The sequence below is a fragment of the Hyperolius riggenbachi genome, chromosome 8, assembly GCF_040937935.1.
Source record: "Hyperolius riggenbachi isolate aHypRig1 chromosome 8, aHypRig1.pri, whole genome shotgun sequence".
Taxonomy (NCBI): Eukaryota; Metazoa; Chordata; class Amphibia; order Anura; family Hyperoliidae; genus Hyperolius; species Hyperolius riggenbachi.
In genome coordinates this window covers 258287037-258306436 of record NC_090653.1, presented here as the reverse complement: position 1 = coordinate 258306436, position 19400 = coordinate 258287037, and the positions used below count along the sequence as shown (strand labels likewise).

At 48.1% G+C, this 19400-nt stretch overlaps 1 protein-coding gene across 2 annotated transcripts in view; it reads right to left on the bottom strand.

Moving 5' to 3' along the window:
* The window catches only part of LRSAM1 (leucine rich repeat and sterile alpha motif containing 1), a 149413-nt gene that overhangs the window by 67633 nt on the left and 62380 nt on the right, over positions 1-19400 (bottom strand). For both annotated transcript variants that reach the window (XM_068248692.1, XM_068248693.1), the window contains exons 11-13: positions 16712-16741; positions 7819-7941; positions 7570-7709 (exon numbers count right to left, since the gene is read on the bottom strand). In XM_068248692.1, coding sequence (XP_068104793.1) covers positions 7570-7709; positions 7819-7941; positions 16712-16741 — 293 coding nt within the window. The remainder of the gene's footprint in view (positions 1-7569; positions 7710-7818; positions 7942-16711; positions 16742-19400) is intronic.

The window sequence follows — 19400 nt, the reverse complement described above, 5'->3', positions numbered from 1 at the left end:
AAACTTGAACGGAGCAGTGAGATGGGAGCTGGGGGAGCCTTGAAGCCTTTCACAGGCTGGATAAACAAAGTATATACGGTAATAAATGCACCCCTTTGAGTGCCCTGCATTGACTTCAGACAGCATACAGTTTAAATACCCTACATGTCCTAAAACTGCTGGGGGAATGGTAATGCCCTCTTTGGCCACCTATTACAAAGCCTTGCAGATAGCACAGCTAACACCTCTGTCCATACCCCTATATGGGTGGGCTTGGAATTGGACCTCCTTTTTCCCTTTATCACTCAAAGGGATAATGTGGGCTAACAATATAAATCTCCCTCACCTCAGAACACGATCTCCTGCACCTGTCCCATCTTTGGCTGCTTGAAAAGCCTCCAGATACAAACACTGACCGAAAAACAAAGGGGTACCAGGGAAACAATTCTACAAACACTATTCTCTAACTGACATGCCCTATAGGTACATTTAGACAAGTTTTATCAACTTTATTATAATAAATATGGTTATTAAAAGTGGGCCGCCACGAGTATTGGTCGGTCCCCAGTGAAGCCCTAAGATAGGGACTACAACCTCGAGTGATGAGGGTCCTAGCTGATCCCCCTCCACCCGATACTACGAGTGGAGTGTAGCTATCTCATACACAGGTTGTCAGACAAACACTGGTTACAGTGGGTAGGACCAAGGTGTACAGACATAAGATATGATCACAGATCTGGCTGCTGACACCTCAAAATGTATAGGTACCCACACCACTGCAAAAGAGAGAGGCATTAAAACACTGATAGTGATTTAGGGAGTGTGCATGGTGCTGTACATAGTCCCATAGTCCCCATCTTATGTCTGTACACCATGGTCCCACCAACGCCCCCCCCAGCTATACATTACCTGTTCCGGCCGGCGCGAGGCCCCCCCCGGTCTCCGCTGTCTTCTTCTCCTCTCTGGGCTCCGGGTTTCGGACCAGCTGGCTTCACTTCCTGTCCGGGGAAGTTTAAACAGTAGAGGGCGCTCTACTGTTTAAACTTTCTGCCGGGACAGGAAGTTGCCAGCCGGAACCTGTAACCCAGTGGAGAAGAGACAGCGGAGACCAGGGGACTCGCCCTGGCCAGAACAGGTAATGTATTGCGTCGGTTGTCGGACAATCCAACGACGCTATTGACACACTCTCGACCCGCCGGCGATCGAAAGAAATCTTCCGCATGGACGGAACGACGGGATTCGTCGGGAATGATCGATTTTGGATGAAAATCGATCAATAGGTCAGCGTTTGTGCAACGATTTCACAGCCGATTCAATCACAGTGACCGAATCGGCTGTATATCGGTGGGTAAATCGGTAAGTGTATGTGCCCCTTAAAGGTGGCCATACACTGGTCGATTTGCCATCAGATCGACCAACAGATAGATCCCTCTCTGATCGAATCTGATCAGAAAGGGATCGTATGGCTGCCTTTACTGCAAACAGATTGTGAATCGATTTCAGAATGAAACCAAACAATCTGTGGAGCTGCCGCCGCCACCACCCCCCCCCCCCCCCAGCTATGCATTACCTGATTCGGTGTCTCTTCTCCGCTCTGGGCTCCGAGTTTTGGACCGGCTGGCTTCACTTCCTGTCCGAGGAAGTTTAAACAGTAGAGGGCGCTCTACTGTTTAAACTTTCTGCCGGGACAGGAAGTAGCTAGCCGGAACCCAGCGGAGAAGAGACAGCGGACACCAGGGGACTTGTGCCGGCCGGATCAGGTAATGTATTGCCGCTAGAGTCGGTCGTCGGGGATTCGAATGCTTCTATCGACGCACTCCCGACCCGCCGGCGATCGAGGGAAATCTTCCCCACGGACGGAATGACGGGAATCGTAGGGAACGATTGATTTCGGACGGAAATCGATCGTTCGGTCAGTGTTTGCACAACGATTTCAAAGCCGATTCGATCACAGTGATCGAATCGGTTGTATATCGGCGGGAAAATCGGTAAGTGTATGGGCCCCTTTAGTTAGTTTCCTGCAGAGCTTCTCTTTGTATTGGAGGCTGTGGACATATGGGTCACGTTGTGACACACTTGGTGGTCCCGTTACAGGGCACAACGCTTTTGAAGAGCTATATGGAAAACAATTAACACTGTGCTGGGGCGCCAAACTCCTTTTAGTTGGAATATGCTCTTATTAGGGGATAAACCCGTCAGACTCAGTTATCCAGCTCACAGATTGGTTTAGTACATAGCTTCCACCGCTAAAAGAGTTTTGGCCAGAAATTGTTTTACCCCCTAAACCTCCCAGTTTAATGGTAATGGATAATATGCAAGGATTCCATAATAAGTGGTTTCCCGGGATTGCCTGGCTAGAAAATAATGGCCTGTCCCAATATCCCCACGTCTATTGGGTCTGTCTGGTGAATTAGGTTTGACCGCTTTGTATCTTCTTATTGTGATTGACCTTTGAGCCTGCTGATGAAACAATCTCTGTTGAATATCTCTGACTGTTTTCTCATTAACATGTTCTGATTTGTTATTTGTTTTATACTGTTATAGCCCAGGTGTGGATTTTTTGCTGTGTTATAGCTTATTTCTTTATGCAAAGCACAAATAGAAACCTTTGGAAACTAAATACCCTACATGTGCATTTCAGGACGTTATTCTAGATTAATGGTGCATAACAGATTTTTGCAATCGAAACTGTAGCTTCGCCCATTCAGAGATGCTCGGCAACCAACTACTGCCTGCCCACTCCTAGTCAGCCTTAAAGAGAACCCGGGGTGGGGTTTCTGACAATGCAATCCACATACAGAGGCTGGGTCTGCCTATATTGCCCAGCCTCTGTTGCTGGTCCCCCTGCGCTCTGCTATCCCCCATAAATCACAGCCGCGCTGCCGACACACAGCGTGTCACAGCGGGCTGTGTTTATCTCTGTACTGTCAGTCTGCCGCTCCCCCCACCTCCTGCATAGCTCCGGTCCCCGCCCACATCCCTTCTTTCCCCGCTGATTGGAGGGAAGGGACGCAGGCGGGACCGGAGCTATGCAGAAGGCGGGGGGAGCACGCAGAGTGACAGTACAGATGTAAACACAGCCCGCACAGTGCGGCTGTGATTTATGGGGGATTGCAGAGCGCAGGGGGAACTTAGGGAGGATCTGGATAGCAACAGAGGCTGGGCTGTATAGGCAGACCCAGCCTCTGTACGTGGATTGCATTGTCAGAACCCCGTCTCGGGTTCTCTTTAACCATGGCCTCGTTTTCACATGGGTAGGTGTAACATGAAACATTAAGGCTTGGTTCACACATAAAAGGTGTCTGCACATTTCCAGTCTGGTCCAGTCTTATCAGTTTTGTATGTGTTCACACATTAAGGCTAAGGTCACATTTGTCCCTGCAGAAAACTATCAGTTTTCTGCTATGGTCTGTTTTTTCCTGCGTTTGCGATTTTTCGTCTGCGTTTTTAACAGTTTTTCACAGAGCCGGGACAAGGTCCTCCAGCACCCAAGGCTGAGACACCAAAGTGCGCCCCTCCATCCCTCCCACCCCAGCCGTCACACACTGATTGCTATTAGACAAAGAGGGCCACAGGGCCCACAACCTCCCCAACACCTTTATATCTAGTTATCTGGCTTGCAGTCACTGCTATGTATCCCCTTTTCTTATTTCTTTCTGCTTCATACACAATTAGGAATGACAGCTGAACGAATTGTGCGCCCCCTCCTACACTGCGCCCTGAGGCTGGAGCCTCTCCAGCCTATGCCTCGGCCCGGCCCTGGTTTTTCATACGTTTCCATTTGCCTTTTTAATCAATATTCATATTTAACAAGTAAAAATAAATAATTTTCAAATTATTTTTACCTTATTCGGGCAAAAACATAGGCAATGTGTTTCAAAATAGGAAAGCATTGTATGCAGGACGCACTCACATTCTGCATACAAAGCAGAAAAATGAACTTGTTGAGAGTTTTAAAAAAGCAATTTTTGTGCAGCCCATAGACTATCATTATGTGCGTTTTTGCATGCATGCAACACATGCGATTCAAATAAGTGTTACCCAACCCATTTCCAGCCTGGTCCTGTCAGTTTTGTAGGTGTTTCTATGCCTGTGTTCATACATATAAGGTGTACACAAGGCTGCCATCAGAAATGTTGGGGCCCCTCAAACATCATCAGGCCTGGACCTCTCCCAACCCTCCCCCCCCCCCCTTTAAAAAGAAGAAAAAAAACTTGTATATTTCACAGACTAAATTTATAAGACCCCTGCCCCACCACTACTGGAGACTGCGAGTCCTGATTTCATCCTAGTGGTCAGCTCTATATAATAAGGCTGCACAGTAGGTGATTTAAAAGTATACAATATCAAGGAAGATCTAACTAGGTCAAAACCTTCCCATTGTGAACTGGCGTGTATTGTGTTCCTATATAAACACCACGTGTGGCATCAGAGCTGGCCAGACACACAGGGCAGGAGTGCGTTTACTCCTTCCCAGCACAGCAAGGGTTACCATACACACAGGGCAGCACGCCAGGGGTTACAAGACACACAGGGCAGCACGCCAGGAGTTACAAGACACATTGGGCAGCACGCCAGGGGTTAACAGACACACAGCGCAGCATGCCAGGGGTTACCAGACACACAGGGCAGCATGCCAGGGGTTACCAGACACACAGGGCAGAACGCCAGGGGTTACAAGACACACAGGGCAGAACGCCAGGGGTTACAAGACACACAGGGCAGAACGCCAGGGGTTACAAGACACACAGGGCAGCACGCCAGGGGTTACCAGACACACAGGGCAGCACGCCAGGGGTTACCAGACACACAGGGCAGCACACCAGGGGTTACCAGACACACAGGGCAGCACACCAGGGGTTACCAGACACACACAGGGCAGCACGCCAGGGGTTACCAGACACACAGGGCAGCAAGCCAGGGGTTACAAGACACACACAGGGCAGCACGCCAGGGGTTACCAGACACACACAGGGCAGCACGCCAGGGGTTACCAGACACACACAGGGCAGCACGCCAGGGGTTACCAAAATCACAGGGCGGAACGCCAGGGGATACCAGACACACACAGGGCAGCACGCCGGGGGTTACCAGACACACACAGGGCTACACGCCGGGGGTTACCAAACACACAGCGCAGCACGCCAGGGGATACCAGACACACAGGGCAGCACGCCAGGGGACACCAGACACACAGGGCAGCACGCCAGGGGACACCAGACACACAGGGCAGCACGCCAGGGGTTACCAGACACACGGCATCACGCCAGGGGTTACAAGACACACACAGGGCTACACGCCAGGGGTTACAAGACACACAGGGCAGCACGCCAGGGGTTACCAGACACACAGGGCAGCACGCCAGGGGTTACCAGACACACAGGGCAGCACGCCAGGGGTTACCAGACGCAGGGCAGCACGCCAGGGGTTACCAGACACAGGGCAGCACGCCAGGGGTTACCAGACACAGGGCAGCACGCCAGGGGTTACCAGACGCACAAGGCAGCACGCTAAGGGTTACCAGAAACACAAGGCAGCACGACAGGGGTTACCAGACACACAGGGCAGCACGCCAGGGGTTACCAGACACACAAGGCAGCACGCCAGGGGTTACCAGACACACAAGGCAGCACGCCAGGGGTTACCAGACACACAAGGCAGCACGCCAGGGGTTACCAGACACACAAGGCAGCACGCCAGGGGTTACCAGACACACAAGGCAGCACGCCAGGGGTTACCAGACACAGGACAGCATGCCAAGGGTTACCAGACACACAGGGCAGCACGCACACCAGGGGTTACCAGACACACAGGGCAGCACGCCAGGGGTTACCAGACACACAGGACAGCACGCCAGGGGTTACCAGACACACAGGGCAGCACGCCAGGGGTTACCAGACACACAGGGCAGCACGCCAGGGGTTACCAGACACACAGGGCAGCACGCCAGGGGTTACCAGACACACAGGGCAGCACGCCAGGGGTTACCAGACACACAGGGCAGCACGCCAGGGGTTACCAGACACACAGGGCAGCACGCCAGGGGTTACCAGACACACAGGCAGCACGCCAGGGGTTACCAGACACACAGGGCAGCACGCCAGGGGTTACCAGACACACAGGGCAGCACGCCAGGGGTTACCAGACACATACAGGGCAGCACGCCAGGGGTTACCAGACACACAGGGCAGCACGCCAGGGGTTACCAGACACACAGGACAGCACGCCAGGGGTTACCAGACACACACAGGGCAGCACGCCAGGGGTTACCAGACACACAGGGCAGCACGCCACGGGTTACCAGACACACAGGGCAGCCCGCCAGGGGTTACCAGACACACAGGGCAGCACGCCAGGGGTTACCAGACACACAGGGCAGCACGCCAGGGGTTACCAGACACACAGGGCAGCACGCCAGGGGTTACCAGACACACAGGGCAGCACGCCAGGGGTTACCAGACACACAGGATAGCACGCCAGGGGTTACCAGACACACAGGATAGCACGCCAGGGGTTACCAGACACACAGGGAAGGAGTGTGACCCCGCTCTTCTCTGCAGGCTGTCTCCTCAGTGCCTGACTGAAATATTCAGAGTTTTTTAAACACTAGGAAACAGGTGCTGAGGAGACAGTCTGCAGAGAAGAAAGGGTTCCTTCAACCTTAACTGACCTACTGTCCTTCAACCTTTAACCTTAACCTGACAACTCTGGAATATGCAGAGTGCTGATGCTGCCTATATTATAGTGATGAGCCAGCATGTTGGGTGGTGGGCCCCAGACCCCTCACTCTAGTGATAGTTGCCCCCCCCGATAGCGGTCCTGTGTGTACATTTCCAGTCCTGTCAGTTTGGCACGTGTTTCTATGGGTGTGATCACACATAAAAGGTGTACATTTCCGGTCCAGTCAGGGAAAACTCATGCATAACTATCAGGAGAGGCCAGTACTGTATCGGACAGGAAATGTGCAGATTTATGTGTGAACCAAGCCTTAAAAAATCCATGATGCGCAAAATAAAATTATTCATCTACTTATGACAGTTATTCCAATTGATTTTTGAACACAACCGTTTTCCTTGTATATTATATGTATTAAGCATCCTGCAGTGAGTTTACATGGACTTTCAGATAATGGTTTATTTACACCCCCTCTTGTGATAACAGTGCTAGGCAGGCTTCTATTTTCAAAATTATAATCTTTGTATTGATTGCCCAAGACAATTTCAAAATACGTTGTGTAATCCATTAGCAGCTTCCATAGAGTTATCTCGTGTGAGATAAGCACACTGCTTTTGACCTCAATCGGCAGAACTCATGCTGTAAATTATTGGAATGCTTTGATCTCTCTCTACTAGCAGAAAATATAGAAACTGAAAGCAGAAGTCCTCTGTTATTGTCTCACACTGCCCCCTAGTGACAAGTGGCCATAACTACATATTACAGCAGTACGAATTAGAAGCAGGGAAATGTAACAAGAAATAGAAAAATGTGCTAAAATAAATTGGCCTGGAGCACTTGCAGGCCTCTAAATAAATTGGCTGCTAAAGGGTTAAAACACGACATACAACAAACAGCTGCCAATGGGGGTCTGACCTGCGATTTTGTTCCAGTAGTTTCGTGATGCGGTACGATATCCCCTTCTCCATTTTCTTCAGCTGATCCTGCAGCCTCTGTCGTTCGCCTTGTATCTGGCGCTGATGTTCGTTCAGCCCTTTCTCCATCCTGGACTGTTCCTGAGTTAGAGAGATGCAATCTGTCAGTTCACCACTAGAGGCTGCCAGTCCACCTCAAACTATGATGACAACTCATCAGTTTACTATATACTGTCTCCCATTGGCTCACCTCTTTGACGGTCTGCAGTATCTCATCCTTCTGGGTGGTGTTCTGCAGCAGCAGCTGGGCGTGCTCTCTCTGCCCCAACTCCAGACGCCGCTCAAAGTCCAGTTTTTCCAACATTTTTTGTTCCTAAAGAAATTTTTGGAAACAAAGTGATGCGTTGAACGTGACTGATGTGTTTCCACTAACTAAAAAGACGTAAGATAATTTGCAACCATGTAGCATGAGAGCTTACACTCTAATGTCCCACCCCAGCGATAAAAGCTGATGCCCATGCTGAAATTACCTGACATTACCTATTCAGCCACCCAGTGGCGTAGCAATAGGGGTTGCAGAGGTAGCGACCGCATCGGGGCCCCGAGGGGCCATCCCTCAAGCACAATATTAGCTCTCTATTGGTCCTGTGCTGGTAATAATCACTTTTATAGATGCTTTAAATGGTAGTGATCATTAAACTGTTTCCCATCCCCCTCTTGCACCTCTGACACTGTAGTTGCTACTGGCAGGTCTTGGTGCGCCGTATCAATTGTTATGTATAGAGTGCTTGGGGGGGGCCCCATTTAAAACTTGCACCAGGGCCCACAGCTCCTTAGCTACGCCACTGCAGCCACCATTTATAAATGTGCAATTAACAGATCAGTTTTTGTAAACCATTATTTTTTCTCTCCGTTTTGAGAGAAAATGCTTTTTTTGCAAGGACATTTCCAGTCCATGGAATCGTCCCCAGCCCTGACTGTGGTTGGGGCCGGAGGGGGGGGGGGGGGGCGCTGCACTGCTGGTGGGGAGAGCAGGCAGGAAGGGGGGCGCCAGCGGTGGGGGGGCTTCACATTCCCCTCCCTCTCCAGTAAGTTTCTGCTTAAAATACTTTAAAAATTAATGTTATTAAGCAAGCGACGAGCGGGGGAACTTACTTCCTTGCGTTCCACCGCTCGCCACGTCACTTCCTGTAATGCCGCCCTCTGTACTTCATTGGGCGGCATACAGGAAGTGATGCAACGAGCGCAAGGAAGTGAGTAAGTTCCCTGCTCTCTTTATAACATTGATTTTAAAGTATTTTAAGCAGAAACTAGCTGGAGGGGGAGTGGGGACCCAGGTGAGGGGGGAGGAACGACCCCCCTCCCCACCGTCTGCTGCTAACCCAGTCCAGGCTGCTACCCCTTTCAGCATGGCGGCCCCCTCCCCACCCACAGGCAGGGCTTTGACACAGAAAACTGATCCGTTTTTGTGTCCTTGCCTTAGCTAAAGCTGAAGGTAAATGCTCCATTCTCCTCCTCCTTGACCTTTCAGCAGCTTTTGATACAGTAGATCATCCACTACTCCTCCAGTCCCTCCAGTCCATTGGAATTCACGATCTCGCCCTGTGGTGATATATTTGGGTGCTGATGATGTAAGGATAACAGGAACATATTTCTTTCATTTTTCTATCTGCTGTATATTTTGTCAGAGGTGTAGGTATGTCAGTCAGTCTGGCTTTTGGAAGGTGTCACCTGGATAATGTCTGTATGTAGATTCAATTTGCATTCAGGGCAGAGATCAAGGGAACTGCCATTGTCTTCATATTCAAGACCAGTCACATTCAATAGGCAAAGGAACCTGGACAGTAATTAGGAACTGTCTACCTAGCCACTAGCCAGGAAACACTTACTTAGACATTTACCCGACCAGGTTGAAGCCCACACAGGCGTTCGGCTACCTCTTAGTCTGAATAGTGGGCTGGAAGTGGAATTGCTTTGAAATCTGTAAGTGTAAACAGGATACTTGTTGTTCTCAGGATACAATCTTACCTGTGAAATCTGCAACCTTCAAAAAGCTGAAACAGGAACCCTTTGAAGTTCGCATATCACAGGAAGATTATGACAAGCGTTCGGTGATGTCACAAACGGGGAAATTGCATTAGTTCCTGGCAGCTGGACATTAAATGCCCCAGGGGACACTTCAGACTATTTAAAGAGAACCCAAGGTGGGTTTGAAGAATATTATCTGCATACAGAGACTGGATCTGCCTATACAGCCCAGCCTCTGTTGCTATCCCAAACCCCCCTAAGGTCCCCCTGCACTCTGCAATCCCTCATAAATCACAGCCACGCTGCTGACAAACAGCTTGTCAGAGCTGGCTGTGTTTATCTCTATAGTGTCAGTCTGCTGCTCTCCCTGCCTCCTGCAGAACTCCGGTCCCCACCTGCATCCCTTCCCTCCCTGCTGATTGGAGGGAATGGATGGGGGCAGGGACCAGAGCTATGCAGGAGGCGGGGGAGCAGCTGAGACTGACACTACAGATGTAAACACAGCCTCATAGCACAGCTGTGATTTATGAGGGATTGCAGAGTGCAGGGGGACCTTAGTGGGGTTTGGGATAGCAACAGAGGCTGGGCTGTATAGGCAGATCCAGCCTCTGTATGCAGATAACATTCTTTAAACACACCTCGGGTTCTCTTTAAGGTGGTCCAGAACAGTCACAGGTATCTTCTCCTGGAGGTAGCGCATAGCTAGGGATGATCGCGACTCCTGCTCGAAAAACCGGCGTCCTCCAGTCAAACAACATTCTAACCTAAGCTGGTAACGTTCTTTTTTTCCCCCGTTTATTTTTACGCAAATATCCTTGTGTGTATTTTTGTAACTTTTATCTTTGTAACTTTTTTACTTTGTTTTTTTGTACATCTTTTGTATATATTAAGTTCTGCATTGTTCCACGTTTTCCTGGAATATTAAATCGTTATTTAAATAAGTTTGACTTCTGCTGTACTAAACCAACACTCATAGCCTAGAAGAGACTGAAGTGCAACTGTGTATAAATCCATGCCTAATTGTACATTTGAGTAACCCTACCGTATGAGATTGTAATTGCTGTGTGTGGGGGCGTTTCTCATACGCTGGCCTAAAGCGCGCAGCTGACCCAACGTACGAAAACGCCAGTGCGAGTAGCTCGACAGCAGAGTAGCTAACAGTATCATTCGGAACGACTGTTAGTGGTTTTGCTTCACTACAGTGTAAGATTGCAACTGTGCGTGTGTGTGCGTGGCATTCCCGTATTCGGCCTAAAGTGCAAAGCTGACCCGAATACGAAAACGCGGATTGCGTGCTGAGCACCCAACAGCCGAGTGGACGTGTCTAGCAAACCGCTAGTGGTGGCAGTAAGGAGCTTTTGAGGGGTCACAGCCTTGTTTGTAGCTCGAATAAGGCTGCTCCCCGCTTGATCTGGTCAAACCCGCAGTCGGGAACCGTATACGCAGGCGTGCCGCGGGCCGGTTCCTGGACCTGGCTTTCATCCTACCTCTCCAACCGCTCCTTCACGACCTCCTTCAATGAGTCCGCGTCCACCCCCAACCACCTCTCAGTGGGAGTCCCCAAAGGCTCGGTCCTTGGCCCCCTACTATTCACCCTATACACATCCTCCATTGGCAAGGTTATCTCCTCCATGGGTATTCACTATCATCTGTATGCAGATGACACCCAAATCTACCTCCACACCCCTGACATATCCACCACTACCATGGACAAGGTCTCCTCCTGCCTATCTGCCATCTCCTCCTGGATGTCCGCTAGGTTCCTGAAACTAAATCTAGACAAAACTGAATTTATGATCTTACCACCCTGGTCATCCCTGGACCTCCCAGATGTGCAGGTCACTGTTAACCACACTACCATTCGCCCTACCTCTCAAGCTCGCTGTCTGGGTGTCACCCTGGACTCCGCACTCTCCTTCACTCCCCACATCCAAAACCTCACACAGTCCTGCAACTTCCACCTTCGTAACATCTGTAAGATTCGCCCTTTCCTGACCTCTGTCACCACCAAACTCCTCATCCATGCCCTCATAATTTCCCGCCTCGACTACTGCATTGCCCTTCTGTCTGGTCTCCCTATGACCCGAATAGCCCCACTGCAGTCCATCATGAATGCGGCAGCCAGAATTATCCACTCCACCAGGGCGGCTCCCCTCCATGAATCCCTCCACTGGCTTCCTATCCAGTCCAGAATCAGATTCAAGATATTGTGTCTGACCTACAAATCCGTCCACAAAACCTGTCCAACCTACATTTCTGATGTTACTCAGAGATACACACCAAGCCGCTCACTCCGCTCCTCCAATGAACTTCGCCTGACCGTCCCCCGCATCACCCAGTCCCATGCACACCTCCAGGACTTCTCAAGAGCCGCTCCAACACTATGGAACTCCCTACCTCCACCCATTAGGGCAGCTCCCTCCTTCAACACCCTCAAGAAAGCCCTCAAAACTCACCTTTTCACTCTGGCCTACCACCCCTCACAATTGCTCTAAACCCACAGCTGAACTCTGGTCCCCTACCTCTCGTGTCCCTACCTCTCCCTCTAGATTGTAAGCCTTTGGGCAGGGTCCTCCTCCTTTTGTGTCCTACCAGATCATGCATCTCCATTACTGTGCACCCACGCTATGCATTTGAGTAAACCTAACTTGCCTAACTCCATGCTCACATCCAGTGACTGACTAAGCATTACCTTGTACTCATACTGTGCTGTGTGATCTGGTCTTTCTTGTATTCCTGTATTGTCATATTGTTGTATGTCACCCCTAAATATTGTCTGTAACCTAAACTAATGTCCAGCGCTGCGTAATATGTTGCCGCTTTATAAATACAATAAATAATAATTAAAAAAAAACATCCTGTGTAGAGTGGGATCCGTTTTCCTATTCCCCTGCACTACCCCTCCGTGTATCATGATCCATATGTGGTCCGTGAAAATGCAGCAGGTTTTGAAATCGGGTCCCACTAAACGCAGACGGATCGTTTTTTTGTTCGGGTAAAGACGGCTGCTATTTTTAACATTGTTATCCGTGGCTCCAGCTTTGCTCAGGTTTGAAAAACGGAGCCACAGATATGTTTCCGGATGCACAAAAAAACTTTCCTTTAAATAAAGGGAAGAAAAGTCATTTTCTGCTCAATCAGCCTCTGGCCTGGATCCCACTAGAGCGCTTTTTTGAGCATTTAGGGCCCTTTTCCACTAGCAATCGCAATCACAAACGCCAGCGATTGTGATTTTTCATTAATTCCATTATGCGTTTGCTATTTTTCATGTGCATTGCATTATCACTCTAAAAATCGCTCCAGAAAGCGATTGCAATTTGCGATTCCCAAATCGAATCACTGTCGTGGAAAATACTTCTCATGAGTTCTATGATAAAGTAACAACCCTAGCGATTTAAAAATTACTCAGCTGTGTAGTGGAAAAAGGCCCTCAGGGAGCGCTTTAAATTGCTAGAGATTTCCCTAAACGCTCTGCCAATGTAAATAAATGTCACAAATTCCACAGTAGCGATTGCGATTAGCAGAATCACAATCGCAGGACAAGAAGCATTTTGAGAGCGTTTGTGTTTCTATAGAAGCGCTGGCAAATACCTCCACACATCGACTTGTGTGCGATTTTAAATTACTGCAAACTGTAAAAATATGTAAATGAATTGAAAAGACAAATCAGAATTAAAATCGCTAATCGCTATTACAATGGCTGGCAAAAAGCTTACACTAAGGGCCCGTTTCCACTGTTGCGACGCGATTTCGCCGGCATCCCGACGCTTGTAAAAACGCATGCGGATGCGTTCACGCATGCGTTTTTACCCGCGATTTCGCATGGCAGGGTGCCATGCGAAATTAACCATGACTCTGCCAGGGCAAAATAACATTGAAAAAGGTGCGAAATCGCACGCGAATCGCGGGTAAAAACGCATGTAAAAAACGCATGCATTTTTCCTATTAAATACATTAGCGGCGATTCGCATGGATTCCCGACGCAGGCAAATTCTGTGGGTCCCGTCGTGCAGATTTGGCCCGCCGCCAAATCGCTCCCGCACGCCGCACATATGGAAACAGCCCCGGCCACTTCAATGTACCAAGCGAATCCGCATGTCGGCGCCGCATGCGGATTCGCTATGGTGGAAATGAGCCCTTACACAAATCGCTACCAAAATCTTCAGAAAACGCTCATGAAATTGCTTACAAAATGGTAATTAAAAACGCTAGCGATTGCGCCAATAAACCCTAAAAATAAATTTTAAAAAAAAATCCCCTTTTAATCACATTGGCACGTGGAGGGAAGCGGAAAGGGGGGGGGGGAGGGAGTGTCTGTTGTAAATTGAAGCCACACCTACCAGACTGACTGACTATAATGGTGTCAGGGGCTGAGTAGTGAAGGAGGGAAGTAATAACTAGGCACCTTTTTTAACAATATTCATTCATAAATGATTAAGTCAGTAGTTGCCCATTGTAAAATCTTTACTCTCCCCGATTTACATTCCGAAATGTATCACTGCTGGTGACATCTTTAGTCCTGTCAGGTGCAGCTCTGCAGAATGTTCGTTTACTTAGAGTTCTAAAGCCAGTGGAAATAATAACCGGTCGGAGGAGGGAAGATTTCCACATAGCTTAAAGGGAACCTAAACGGATATGAATTTTTCCTTATAAAATAATACCAGTTGCCTGACTCTCCTGCTGATCCTGTGTCTCTAATGCTTTCAGCCACAGCCCCTGAACAAGCATGCAGATCAGGTGCTCTGAGTGAAGTCAGACTGGATTAGCTGCATGCTTGTTTCAGGTGTGTGATTCAGCCACTACTGCAGCTAAAGAGATCAACGGGACTGCCAGGCAACTGGTATTGTTTAACCACATAAGGACCGGGCTTGTTTTGCTTGATCGGTGCTGCGTGGGCTCTCCAATCCGCAGCACAGATCGTGTTGCAGCCAGGGCGACCAGACTTCCCCAGACTTTTCCCCACTAGGTGGATGTCCTGCTAGGGGGGGGGGGTCTGATCGTCGCTGGCTATCTGCGTGTAGTGGGGGGGGGGCGCTCCTCAAAGCCCCCCTCCGCAGCAATATTTCCCCTCCCTCTCTATCCCTCCCTCCCCTCCTTCCCATGGGCGGCACAGGACGGCGATCCGTCCTGCACCGTCTCTGATAGGCTTCAGCCTATCAGATGCCGGCGATCCCCGGCCAACCAGAGGCCGGGGATCGCCGATCTGCTTTACCGTAGACACCGGGGATTTCTTCCCCTGCGTGTTTACATTTAGCCTGCGAGCCGCGATCGGCCGTGAACTGTCATGGAACGGCTGTTTCCATGTAAAACTACTTACAACCTGCCGCCGCCTATCAGCGTTAGGCGGTCGTTAAGTGGTTAAAAGGAAATATCCATATCCCTCTCAATTAAAGCGGACCCAAACCAAACATTTTTTTAATTAAAAATATTTAGTTGCACCACTCTGACACATGCAAAGATAAATAAACACTCCTTCAAGCCTATGAGCATATCAGTGTATGCTTTTCACCCTTCTCGTTTCATAGCTAGGGGAATACAGGTGGCAGCCATTACTTCTGAGCTTAGTAGGAAGTTTTGTCATCAGCTACCCTCCCTCACAGGGGCGTCGTCTATGTGAAATCTAACACAAGCTGAGATCACCTCCCCTGTGACATCATCAGTAGTAGCCTGTGTTTTGTTTTTTACCTCCATCAGTTTGCCAGATTCTGTCCCGGCAATGTGAAAGGAAGGGAGGGGTTCCTCCAATAAATGTAAAATATTTTATATTTGTCATCATGCAGCTGAAAAAAGGCTGTTATTTATTATTAGAATTTAGAAAATAGATTTTATTTCTGAAATCTTGTATTTTTAATTTGGGTCCACTTTAAGGTTCCTTTAACAGCCTAGGTAAAGTCTCATTGGGAGGGCGGAGCGAGATACAAATATATACGGCAATATATAGATGTAGTGTTTCTGATGCTGAAACCAGGAAAATTACCAGAAAAATGGTATCCTGAATACGGTAATTTACTGCATTCTACAATATGCCACTACAGTGTCTCTTTAAAATTGGGGTAGCTTTAACCACTTGAGGACCCAGCCTTTACCCCCCCTTAAGGACCAGCGCTGATTTATGTGATCTGTGCTGGGTGGGCTCTGCAGCCCCCAGCACAGATCAGGGTGCATGCAGAGCGATCAGATCGTCCCCCTTTTATCCCCCGTATGGGGATGATGTGCAGGGGGGGTCTGATCGCTCTGGTCGGCAGGCATGTTGCGGGGGGGGCACCTCAAAGCCCCCCTCCGCGGCGAAATTCCCACCTCCCTTTCCTACCTCTCCCCCCTGGTGATCCACGCTGCACAGGACGCTATCCGTCCTGTGCAGCCTGTGACAGGATGTCCCCTGTCACATGGCGGCGATCCCCGGCCGCTGATTGGCCGGGGATCGCCGATCTGCCTTATGGCGCTGCTGCGCAGCAGCGCCGTTCAATGTAAACAAAGGAGACAAAAGTCTCCTGCGTTTACATTTAGTCTGCGAGCCGCGATTAGCGGCTCGCAGGCTATTCACGGAGACCCGCTCCGTGATCTAACAGGAAACGGCCGCTCGCGCGAGCGGCCTTTCCTGATTAATTAGGGAGGCACCTGGTGACGCAGATCTGCGTCGCTGGTCCTCCAGCTACCACTTTGCCGCTGCATGGTATGAGTGTGTGGTCGGCAAGTGGTTAAAGAGGAACTCCGGTAAAATATTGTAATAAAAAAAAATTCTTAATTTTTTTCAATAATTATGTATAAATAAATGATTAAGTCAGTGTTTGCCCATTGTAAATCTTTCCTCTTCCTGATTTACATTCTGGCATTTATCACATTTTTACTGCTGGCAGGTGGTGTCACTGGAAGGAGATGCTGCTTGCTTTTTTTTGGCAGTTGTAAACAGCTGTTATTTCCCACAATGCAACAAGGTCCTGACATCACACTGTGGGAGGGGTTTTACCACAATACCAGCCATACAGCGTCCCCTGATGATCTGAGAAAAGGAATAGATTTCTCATGTTAAAGGGGGTATCAGCTACTGATTGGGATGAAGTTCAATTCTTGGTCACGGTTTCTCTTTATCTGATTTCTGGTCCTTCAGAACTCACCTTCCTCTTCTCGTATTCAGAAAACTTGTGCTGGAATGAGAAGGATTAGATTAGATTCTCATGTTAATAATTCTCATTTAATAATAACAATAATAATTATTAATAAATAATTTATGAATAATGTTAGATTTTCATGTAAATAAATAAACGCCTACGATATTTGTTATAATGCTATAGCGCTATGCACTACATTGCCTAGATCAGCCTTTAACAACCTTTTTACCCTGGAGGAACCCTGCAAATAACTTTTGGGTCTCAAGGAACCCCTGCAAACAATTTTTTAATCTCGAGGAACCCCTGCATTTATTTTTCCGGAGGCAAGTAGGTGAGGTTGTAAATTTCACTAACTCCTATTAAACTGCCACTCATTCTACTGTGCTCATGATTATTCTGATCCCCAATTTAGTGCTTCTTTTTACAATACCCCTATTATATTGTGCTCTATCATACTTCCCCCACGATGGGGTAAAATGCCATGGAACCCCTGCAGAGTCCTCAAGGAACCCTGGTTGAGAAAGCCTGGCCTAGAGACTGACATTTTCATCCCTGTCTTACTGATCCTTTGGCATCAGTATGCGTCACATCTTGGATAAACCTATTAAAGTGAACCTGAACTCAGAACTTCCTCTCTGCTCTAAAAGATAAGAAACAGCATAATAACCTTTAAATAAAACTATTTCTTTGCTGCAGCTGATACAAATCCTGAAATATATCGGCAGTGTGTCTACTTCCTGCTTTCATGGAAGCAGACATATTGTTAACATCCTGTGTTTACAGATTAGCTGCTTTGCTGAGACAGCCAGCTGACACAGCTGAGAGATAAAATTACAGTTGTGATTAGTCACAGACCAGGGGGAATTAGACAGGCTAAACTCTCTAAATACTGTATATTCTGGCATACAAAACTTTTTAACTCTTGAAAATCATCTGAATAGTCAGAGGTCATCTTATACGCCGGGTGACATTGATGCCGGGTGATATGCCCTATCCTGTTACCGCCTCTCAGATCTCGCTGCTGAGGACTGTAGTGAAGTGGCGCAGGCGCGCATGTGCGAGATCTGACAGGCAGAGAAGGAAATAAATAGGATACAAGGGCGGGGCCAGAAGGGTGAAGAAGGCGTGTTTTATGGGCAGAGCACAATCTATTCTTCCATACCGCTCTGATAAACAGGGAGAGCTGACCAATCCGCTTAGGGAGAGGGAGTGCGTGCTGACCAATCCAATCAGTCAGTCGCCTATATACTGTAATATACTGGGTACCACATACAGTACAGCACCAGTATCATACATAGCACCAGTATATGATTTTTTTAAAAAAATGTATGTGCTGTGCTTTGGAAGAGAGGTAGTCTTATACGGCGAGTATATCCCAAACTCTATAACTATAAACCAGGGCTGTGGAGTCGGTCCAAAAATCCACCGACTCCGACTCCTCAGTTTAGGATTCCACCGACTCCGACTCCTCGACTCAGACTCCTCTAATTTGCATATTACAATTTTGTTGATTAAAAGTATGTAACATGAAATTCGTCTCTTAATTGCCAACGCTTAGGAATTTTACAAGACAACTGAAGTGAGAAGGATATGTAGACTACTATATTTATTCCCTTTAGACTAAAACTAGTCCTTGGTAAGAGTACTTGTAAAAGGTACAAACCGGAACAAAGAACATCTAGGCCCTAGGCAATGTAAGTGTGGGTACATGCAAGAATGATGTGCAGGTACTCTGCAGGGGAATGAGGAGATTGTAAACAGACAACACCTCTGTGTTCAATGTGCACAGCATTCTCAGTGGATTCCCTGCAGCTCTGTGGGGAGTGCATATGTAGAGTATAGTACTACTGTGTAACAAAGTAAACCTGAGACAGATGAAATTAAAGTTTTATACATACCTGGGGCTTCCTCCAGCCACCTTCAGGATAATCAGTCCCTCGTTGTCCTCCTCCACCACCTGGATCTTCTTCTTCGATGAGTCCAGGTACTTGAGCCAGTCTGGTGTAGTGCGCATGCACACACTCCGCTGCCAGGAGCATACTACACCTGTGCAGCACTATTGCGCAGGTGCAGAATGTTCCTGGCTGTGGGAGTGGCATGCGGCCGGACAGCGCTGACTGGCTGAATTACCAGGACTCATAGCAGAAGATCCGGGTGGTGGAGGACAGCGAGGGACTGATTAGCCTGAAGGGGGCTGGAGGAAGCCCCAGGTATGTATAAAACTTTACTTTTCATCCGTCTCAGTTACCCTTTAATTTGTAGTCACCAAATCAAATTTTAACAACATATCAAATTATTTGATTTCATCAGCAAAGGGAGTGCATACATTTGCATAAATCAGCATCAATGCAGAATTATTTCCATCTCGTTGACCATCTCTATTAGTGACACAGCTACACACATCAGGCTTTATTCTTACAGCATAGATGTTATTTAGTATATATAAGAGATTCCTGTGTACACATCATATATACAGTCACAATCAGATATGTATATCTGATCTTAAAAATGCGGGGACTGCTTTATTGAAGCAGCACAAGTAACTAATTTTGATTGGTTTATTTCATTTTTGTGGACTAAGCACAGCTATTACTGTATATATACTGTATATATACATTATATTTAATGACTATTATCTGAGAAATAGAACATTTTATCATATTTTCTATTTTAATTACAGTTACAAATTCATTAG